Source organism: Callionymus lyra, chromosome 8, assembly GCF_982586985.1.
Source record: "Callionymus lyra chromosome 8, fCalLyr1.hap1.1, whole genome shotgun sequence".
Lineage (NCBI taxonomy): Eukaryota > Metazoa > Chordata > Actinopteri > Syngnathiformes > Callionymidae > Callionymus > Callionymus lyra.
In genome coordinates this window covers 26,298,084-26,308,225 of record NC_141825.1, presented here as the reverse complement: position 1 = coordinate 26,308,225, position 10,142 = coordinate 26,298,084, and the positions used below count along the sequence as shown (strand labels likewise).

Sequence of the window (10,142 nt, the reverse complement as noted above, 5' to 3'; positions counted from 1 at the left end):
GTGTCATCACTAGTTATTGTAGTACAAAAATATTAAGGTACACAAAACTACCCAGAGCTGCTTTAAAAGTACATTTATATATAATGATTATCAATAAGAATCAGATACAAAAAGCTTGTAATGTAAGTGAAAGTTTTAGGAAATTAATTGAAGAAAATTCTGCTTTAAAATGGATCAGATGTGGTTCATCAGCCACTACAATGGTCACATTTCATTCTGCTCCGAGGAATGTATCAAAGCCTGATCCACTCGGGAAATGTGGTTTAGTAACGTTTGTGACGCCACTGAGCCCGAAGCTACAAATCAGAGGCTCAGCCTGGAGTCGACACAAACCTGCGCCGCGTCCAGCAGCAACTTCTCCTCCAGGTGAGTCGTTCCTGTTCTCCACAGGTGTCACCATATCAGCTTTTCTTATCTAAGAAGGGTTTTCAGCGAACGTTTGATGTTTCCACAGAGAGCAGCAGCTGAAGTGACAGAAGATGGCGGTCGTGGTGAGAATCTTTTGAATTTGTGTCTAAACTTTTTACATCAACACTCCAGTCGCTCAAACTACACAAAAATATCCAAACATTTAGGATTATAGTGACTTAAAATCGGACTTTTTAAAAAAGATTCATATCATTGGAAATCATTTTCCATTTATTTTATTATTATTATTATTATTCATTCATTCATTTTCTACCACTTTATCCCTTATGTTGGTCGCGGGGAGACTGGAGTCTATCCCAGTGTCATAGGGCGAGAGGCAGGGGACACCCTGGACAGGACGCCAGTCTGTCTCAGGACACACAAAGACAGACAACCATTCACACACACACTCATACCTACGGACAATTTCCCTCAAGTTCTCAATCAACCTCTGTATGTTTTTGGACTGTGGGAGGAAACCAGAGTGTCCGGAGTAAACCCACACAACACGGGGAGAACATACTAACTACACACAGAAAGGTCACGAGTTGGCTTGACCTGGAAGTGAACCAACAACCTTCTTGCTGTGAGGAGACTGTGCTAATGCGCATGATGCATTTTAATAATTATATTAAATCATTTCTATATTGATAAATAACTTATTCAAACGTATTTTATAACGTTTTAATTTGGAGCATTTTCAATATAAAAAAAAGAAATTGTTACGAAAAAGACAAAACAAATCCCACTTTTCAATAAACAAATCATTAAATAATTACAAAAAATAAAATTGAATGCAACGGTTCAATAAGAAAATTTGCAAGTATCTCTATTTTAAATTGAACAGTTTAAATATTATGATGGATTCAACATGTTATATATACTTTATTCATATTTTTCTTTTGCCTTTAGATAAATGATCTGATGCGTTTGTGTTTTCTTGTTTACACTATTGTATTATTTAGTGTCTAAACCAGAAGGATGTGTTTCGCCTGCAGTTCATACTAAACTCTGCAGCCAGAATTCTGAGCCGCTCTAGTAGAAGAACTCACATTTCTCCTTCAAACTCTTCACTGGCCGCTCTAGTAGAAGAACTCACATTTCTCCTTCAAACTCTTCACTGGCTGCTCTAGTAGAAGAACTCACATTTCTCCTTCAAACTCTTCACTGGCTGCTCTAGTAGAAGAACTCACATTTCTCCTTCAAACTCTTCACTGGCTGCTCTAGTAGAAGAACTCACATTTCTCCTTCAAACTCTTCACTGGCTGCTCTAGTAGAAGAACTCACATTTCTCCTTCAAACTCTTCACTGGCTGCTCTAGTAGAAGAACTCACATTTCTCCTTCAAACTCTTCACTGGCTGCCAGTTTCTTTCAGGATCATTTTAAAATTCTGGTTCTTACTTTCAGATCTATTCATGGTCAGACCTTCCATCACTGATCTGATCCAGACTTACACCCCAGCTCGGGCTCTGAGGTCTGTGGATCAGAATCTACTGATGGTTCCTGAACTTCCTGAGCTTTTCCTTGATTCTCTGAGACTCTTATGTTGTTATCAGTGTTATCTTGATCTTTTAAAGTATATATTTTATTGATTATTGTTGGATTTTGGTCTGGAAAAGCTCTACAAATATCACTTATTTACTTACTTACTTCTGTAAAAGTGGATTATTTGTGTTTTTCCTGGACCCGTGAGGAAGATAATTCCAACACTGAGGCTCCATTGATTCTAGTTCCTCTGGTGAACCAACACTTAAGTGGATTAAGCAGGTTAACAGAAGCTTTATTGTTGTAACACACTCCAGTCAAGGGTCAGATCCAGTCGTCGATTGATATCAAAGGTTGTTCTTATCCATCTGACCTGGAGTGTCTTCTCAGAGGTTCTTCTTCTCTTGCTGTGAAGAACTCTTGCTCTCAAGGTCAACGTTGAGGGTCGGCAGGAAGAGTCTTAAAGATTAGTGAAGTTGAACCAGGAGGTTGTCGACTGGAGATAAGAGAGTCCAGACCAGGTCTACGGGATGTTGGATTTTATTAAGAAGCCACCAGAAGCTCTTTTTTTGTGATACAACGTCTCGTACAACTCAATCCTCGTGACCTTCAGGCTCCCGTCTTTGACCGGTGCTCTTTGAGAACCATGGTCTGGGATTCGGAGATCATGTTCTTGTTCCTCTGCATCTCAAACATACAGTATGACCTCAGCAGTTAGACATGTTCTTGTCATTCTTGGAGGATCAAACCTTCTCTTCTCTTTGATCGTCTTCCATCAAACAAACTCCTTGTAAGTCTTTTTTATAATTGTTTCTTATTCCCTTCATGGATGATGACATCATCCTCTGAACACTTCAGTGAACAGATGCAGCACGAATGCTCCTCCCATGATGCAACACTAATAGACTCAGGGACTCAACCGTTTTCTAATGGAAAAATCCAAGAAAGAAGTGATTTATTTGAGTTTATTTGAGTGTACACTTATATTAACGTACTAACAAATACACGACTCGTTCTTCTGCGTGACGATGACAGAGTGGAACCTACCGCATGGTGTCGGAGGAGGAGCAGGCTCTCAGGGCCAAGCTGGAGCGACTCACGGTCAAGGACCACGGACCCGTGTTCGGCGCCTGTGCCAGCCTGCCGGAGCACACCCTGCAGAAGGTACTGACCCGAGATCTGAGGGGTTAGCGTTGATGCTAACATGCTAACACCATGTTGAGTTTATTCACTGTAACAAATATAAAGTTTATATTACACATAAACTACAAACACAAGATGGCTTGTACTACAAAGTAATACGTGGTTAAGAGAGAATAATGTTTCTTTTGAATTCAATAGAGTTCGATTTTCTAATTTCAATAATAAAAAAATAACTTGATTTAAAAATATATATTTTTTAAAGCCTTTATTTATTTCTTGAATAATTTTATTCCATCATTTATATTTGAAAGGTTGAATTTGATTCTGTGGAATAATCAATAAATTTTTTTATTGAAACTGAATTGATTTTTTTGAATAATTCAATTTAAAACAAAACTGAATAATGAGTTTATAATATTCTAATTTCAGTAACTCATTTAATTTTTTTTTTTTTTTAATTATTTAAATTCAATATAAAGATTCATAATATAATGTATATTAACATTTTTATAATATAATATATATATACATATAAATATATATATTTAAATTGAAAACTAAGTAAATAATATTAGTAGAAAGTAGCTACTAGAATGCATCTTATTTATTAGTAATTATTATATTATTATATAATATATAATGATATATATAATATATATAATATATAATTATTATAAGTATATATTAATAATTATATTAGATTTAAGAACATTTTATTTATTAAAAACATATATTTTAATATTTTAATATTTTTTATATTTATATAAATTCATAACTGGATAAATAATGGCAGTTGTTATTCAAGTATGAACAGTTTTCTAATACTTCAGTACACTGTCTCTCATCACTAAATAAACAATGAATGGTAACATCGACTGCTTCTCAGGCGAAGGACGAGCTGAGCGAGACGGAGGAGAAGAAGGTGTCGGCGGTGAAGGAGCTGCGAGGAATCATCAAAGATAAAGCAGCTGCAGGCGACGACCTCGCCAAGGGCGTCGAAGACACGTTTGGACCAAAACCTGACAGTTTACTGGTCCGTTTCATCCGGGCCCGGAAGTATGACGTCCCCAGAGCCTTCGAGCTGATGAAGGGTACGACACACACCTGAGGGCTTTTATTGTGTTGTCTCTGGGTCAAGGTGACCCGGAGGACTGAAAACAAATGTGTTTGTGGTATCCCTTGTGTTGTTGTGGTTATAAATTAGTATTTTGTGGCTTTTAAATTAGTATTTTGTAGCTATGAATGAATATTTTGAATTATTTAATTGTGAATATCAAAATCTATGTCCACCTACTGCTTCATTTGTCCACCTGTTGCTTCATTTGTCCACCTGTTGCTTAATTGTCCACCTGCTGCTTCATTTGTCCACCCGTTGCTTAATTTGTCCACCTGTTGCTTAATTTGTCCACCCGTTGCTTCATTTGTCCACCCGTTGCTTAATTTGTCCACCTGTTGCTTCATTTGTCCACTTGTTGCTTAATTTGTCCACCTGTTGCTTCATTTGTCCACCTGTTGCTTCATTTGTCCACCTGTTGCTTCATTTGTCCACTTGTTGCTTCATTTGTCCACCTGTTGCTTCATTTGTCCACCTTCTGCTTCATTTGTTCACCTGTTGCTTCATTTGTCCACCTTCTGCTTCATTTGTCCACCTGCTGCTTAATTTTTTCCACCTGTTGCTTTAATTGTCCACCTGTTGCTTCATTTGTCCACCTTCTGCTTCATTTGTCTACCAGTTGCTTCATTTGTCCACCTTCTGCTTCATTTGTCCACCTGTTGCTTCATTTGTCCACCCGTTGCTTAATTTGTCCACCCGTTGCTTCATTTGTCCACCCGTTGCTTAATTTGTCCACCTGTTGCTTCATTTGTCCACCTTCTGCTTCATTTGTCCACCTGTTGCTTCATTTGTCCACCTGTTGCTTAATTTGTCCACCTGTTGCTTCATTTGTCCACCTGTTGCTTCATTTGTCCACCTGCTGCTTATTTTGTCCACCTGTTGCTTTAATTGTCCACCCGTTGCTTCATTTGTCCACTTGTTGCTTCATTTGTCCACCTGTTGCTTCATTTGTCCACCTTCTGCTTCATTTGTCCACCTGCTGCTTATTTTGTCCACCTGTTGCTTTAATTGTCCACCCGTTGCTTCATTTGTCCACCTGTTGCTTCATTTGTCCACCAGTTGCTTCATTTGTCCACCCGTTGCTTCATTTGTCCACCTGCTGCTTCATTTGTCCACTTGTTGCTTCATTTGTCCACCTGTTACTTCATTTGTCCACCTGTTGCTTCATTTGTCCACCCGTTGCTTCATTTGTCCACCTGTTGCTTCATTTGTCCACCAGTTGCTTCATTTGTCCACCCGTTGCTTCATTTGTCCACCTGCTGCTTCATTTGTCCACTTGTTGCTTCATTTGTCCACCTGTTGCTTCATTTGTCCACCTGTTGCTTCATTTGTCCACCCGTTGCTTCATTTGTCCACTTGTTGCTTCATTTGTCCACCCGTTGCTTCATTTGTCCACCTGTTGCTTCATTTGTCCACCCGTTGCTTCATTTGTCCACCTGCTGCTTCATTTGTCCACCCGTTGCTTCATTTGTCCACCTGTTGCTTCATTTGTCAACCAGTTGCTTCATTTGTCCACCTGTTGCTTCATTTGTCCACCCGTTGCTTCATTTGTCCACCAGTTGCTTCATTTGTCCACCTTCTGCTTCATTTGTCCACCTGCTGCTTATTTTGTCCACCTGTTGCTTTAATTGTCCACCCGTTGCTTCATTTGTCTACCAGTTGCTTCATTTGTCCACCTGCTGCTTATTTTGTCCACCTGTTGCTTTAATTGTCCACCCGTTGCTTCATTTGTCCACCTGTTGCTTCATTTGTCCACCTTCTGCTTCATTTGTCCACCTGTTGCTTTAATTGTCCACCCGTTGCTTCATTTGTCCACCTGTTGCTTCATTTGTCCACCTGTTGCTTCATTTGTCCACCTTCTGCTTCATTTGTCCACCTGTTGCTTTAATTGTCCACCCGTTGCTTCATTTGTCCACCTGTTGCTTCATTTGTCCACCTGTTGCTTCATTTGTCCACCTTCTGCTTCATTTGTCCACCTGTTGCTTTAATTGTCCACCCGTTGCTTCATTTGTCCACCTGTTGCTTCATTTGTCCACCTTCTGCTTCATTTGTCCACCTGTTGCTTTAATTGTCCACCCGTTGCTTCATTTGTCCACCTGTTGCTTCATTTGTCCACCTTCTGCTTCATTTGTCCACCTGTTGCTTTAATTGTCCACCCGTTGCTTCATTTGTCCACCTGTTGCTTCATTTGTCCACCTGTTGCTTCATTTGTCCACCTTCTGCTTCATTTGTCCACCTGTTGCTTTAATTGTCCACCCGTTGCTTCATTTGTCCACCAGGTTACGTCCGCTTCAGGAAGGAGTACCCGGAGCTGTTTGAGAACCTGACCCCCGAGGCGGTGCGCAGTACCATCGAGGCGGGGTACCCCGGGATCCTACCCAGCCGGGACAAGTACGGACGTGTGGTCCTGCTCTTCAACATCGAGAACTGGGACTACGAGGAGATCACGTTCGACGAGGTTCGGCGTCACTAACCCGGCGTGAGTCGGCGAAGCTTCATGTCCATGTGTTCAGATCCTGAGGGCCTACTGCGTGATCCTGGAGAAGCTGCTGGAGAACGAGGAGACCCAGATCAACGGCTTCTGCATCATCGAGAACTTCAAGGGCTTCACCATGCAGCAGGCGTCCGGCATCAAGCCCACCGAGCTGAAGAAGATGGTGGACATGCTGCAGGTGCGGATCCACGGCTCGGACCCTCGAACCCTCGAACCCGTGTCTCCGACCTCTGACCCGGTCTCTGTCTGCAGGACTCGTTCCCTGCTCGCTTCAAGGCCGTGCACTTCATCCACCAGCCCTGGTACTTCACCACCACCTACAACGTCGTCAAACCTCTCATGAAGGGCAAACTTCTGGAGAGAGTGAGTCACTTACACCCTCAAGTAGACTGAAGAGCCACATGGAGATTTATAACTATTGTTTCTGACTCGGTAAAGTTATTATTAAGTTTTCTTGTCCGTCAAAATTTTAAAAAAGGTCATGGAATTAAAAAAGGATTAATGTTTAGATAATGACATGTTAAAACACAACAAGGTCATTTGTTTTTTTTATTACAATGTCATGGAACGATTCTTTGGAGCCTCAAACATGACGTGGTAAAAAAAACAAACTGAAAATTGTGACCACGAAAGATTATAGTTGTGACTATGTATTAGTACTACATTACCTCGATTAAGTACTTTGTGGCCACAAATTAGTATCTCTTGGGTACAAATTAGTATTTTGTAGCCACAAATTAATATTTTATGGCTGTGAATGAGTATTTTATGGCTATGGATGAGTATTTTGTGGCTATAAATGAGTATTTTATGGCTATGAATGAGTATTTTGTGGCTATGAATGAGTATTTTATGGCAATGAATGAGTATTTTGTGGCTATTAATGAGTATTTTGTGGCTATAAATTAGTATTTTATGGCAATGAATGAGTATTTTGTGGCTGTGAATGAGTATTTTGTGGCTATAAATTCTCATTTTGTGGCTATAAATTAGTATTTTATGGCTATGAATGAGTATTTTATGGCTATGAATGAGCATTTTGTGGCTATAAATTAGTATTTTATGGCTATGAATGAGTATTTTATGGCTATGAATGAGCATTTTGTGGCTATGAATAAGTATTTTATGGCTATGAATGAGCATTTTGTCGCTGTGAATGAGTATTTTGTGGCTATAAATTAGTATTTTATGGCTATGAATGAGTATTTTGTGGCTATGAATGAGTATTTTATGGCAATGAATGAGTATTTTGTGGCTATTAATGAGTATTTTGTGGCTATGAATAAGTATTTTACGGCAATGAATGAGTATTTTGTGGCTGTGAATGAGTATTTTGTGGCTATAAATTAGTATTTTATGGCTATGAATGAGTATTTTGTGGCTATGAATGAGTATTTTATGGCAATGAATGAGTATTTTGTGGCAATGAATGAGTATTTTGTGGCTATCAATTAGTATTTTACGGCAATGAATGAGTATTTTGTGGCTATAAATGAGTGTTTTGTGGCTATTAATGAGTATTTTGTGGCTTTAAATTAGTATTTTATGGCAATGAATGAGTATTTTGTGGCTATTAATGAGTATTTTGTGGCTATAAATGAGTGTCTTGTGGCTATCAATTAGTATTTTACGGCAATGAATGAGTATTTTGTGGCTATTAATGAGTATTTTGTGGCTATAAATGAGTGTTTTGTGGCTATTAATGAGTATTTTGTGGCTTTAAATTAGTATTTTATGGCAATGAATGAGTATTTTGTGGCTATTAATGAGTATTTTGTGGCTATCAATGAGTATTTTGTGGCTATCAATTAGTATTCTATGGCAATGAATGAGTATTTTGTGGCTATCAATGAGTATTTTGTGGCTATCAATTAGTATTTTATGGCAATGAATGAGTATTTTGTGGCTATGTTAAATGCTAATTGTTCTTATATTTAACTCTTGTATGATTTGATCAGCACATGATTGTTGTATTTGTTCATTTATGTGAAAAACTGGAGCAGATTATCTCTATAAACAAACTAACAAATGTGTCTTAATCCAGGTCAGCTGGCAAAAATGTTTGTTTTCAGAAACTTTTTTACATAATACGCTGGACCACAATATTATAGTCAAAGGGCCACATGGGGCCCTCGGGCCGCATTTTTCTCAAAATAGAATCAATGAATAAACAATGAAATACTGTGACTCCAGCTGTGTTATAGTCATCGTTACACCTGGTTGTAGCTTCTAGGTCAACATGAAAAATGTGTGTTTTGTCTTCTCAGGTGTTTGTTCACGGAGACGAACTGGAAAACTACTACAAAGAGTTCGACGCCGACATTCTTCCTGCCGAGTTCGATGGAAAGTCTCCGAACTACGATGGAAAAGCTACTGCAGCGAAGCTGTTTGATTAAAATGCTGTCGCGAGTGGAAACTGAGATTATCAAAGATTAGTGAACTTGTGAAATGAAGACATTTGCTGCTGATCCCTGTTGTAAGAATAAAATATTGTTATGAACAAGTCGACTGAGTTTTTAATAAAAGTTAAGATGATGTCATTAAAGTACTCGACACTAACCTAAAGAGCAAACCATAAAAAAATAAGAAGTGAAAAAGGTTGTTTGAGTACTAGGTATTGCATTTGCAATTGCAAAAATAAAAATAAAATAAAAATCGTTTTTTTCAAGGCAATTTATTACTTGTTTATTTTTATTGATCCACTTTTTCCTTTTGCTTCTAATGTAAATGAAAAATTTAACATCAAAATAAGCATCTTAAAAAATAAAAACAATGTATTTTATTAATAATTACACATAAATCATCTGAGTTATGATCATAATCTCAGGTTCTACATGCCTTCGAGTATAAACCAATAGCGAAGCGGTTAGAAGGCGAGCACCAAATGAAGTAGAACCCTGCATGATATGTTAAGCTAAGATAAGATACTCCTTTATTAACGAAGATATTTGAGGTGTTGACGTAGCTAAGTTCAGAGTAGAAAAGAAAAAAATAAAGATATTAAACAAACATACATGTTAAATTAAATGTCTCACAAATTATAAATAACAACGATTAATAAATAAAAAATGTAAAGTAAAAATAATAACAATGAATTGATAAATATTTATTTTTTCCCACATTTAAAGTTTTCATAACAAGATTTAACACGGATACACATTATATTATTAAGACATTCAGCAGACATAATACAAAAGCCATAATAAATAAAAATAATAATACAAATAATACTAAGAATTGGATAATAAAAACACCAAATAATAGACATAAAAGAAAGAAAAGTAAATAAAATTATGATAAATATTTCAACAACACTAGTACAAAACGACGTATGTTAATTACTAATAATAATACTTGTTTAATAGTATTAGTGTAAAATAATCATAATAAATCATAATAAAAATGGAACAATAAAACTGATTTATAATACTAATATAATTCGTGATTGAACAATACTGTATTTAATAATCACATGTTGCATTTAGGACTCATTTTAT

General features: G+C 37.4%; 1 protein-coding gene across 1 annotated transcript; it reads left to right on the top strand.

Annotated features, from left to right (window-relative positions):
• Positions 1-464: 464 nt before the first annotated feature.
• On the top strand, positions 465-9,041 carry rlbp1b (retinaldehyde binding protein 1b). Its single transcript, XM_087797369.1, has 7 exons — positions 465-491; positions 2,930-3,058; positions 3,924-4,128; positions 6,431-6,609; positions 6,665-6,823; positions 6,898-7,008; positions 8,913-9,041. The coding sequence occupies exons 1-7, from the start codon at positions 480-482 to the stop codon at positions 9,039-9,041; spliced, it is 924 nt and encodes a 307-aa protein (XP_087653495.1). The 5' UTR covers positions 465-479.
• Positions 9,042-10,142: the final 1,101 nt, after the last annotated feature.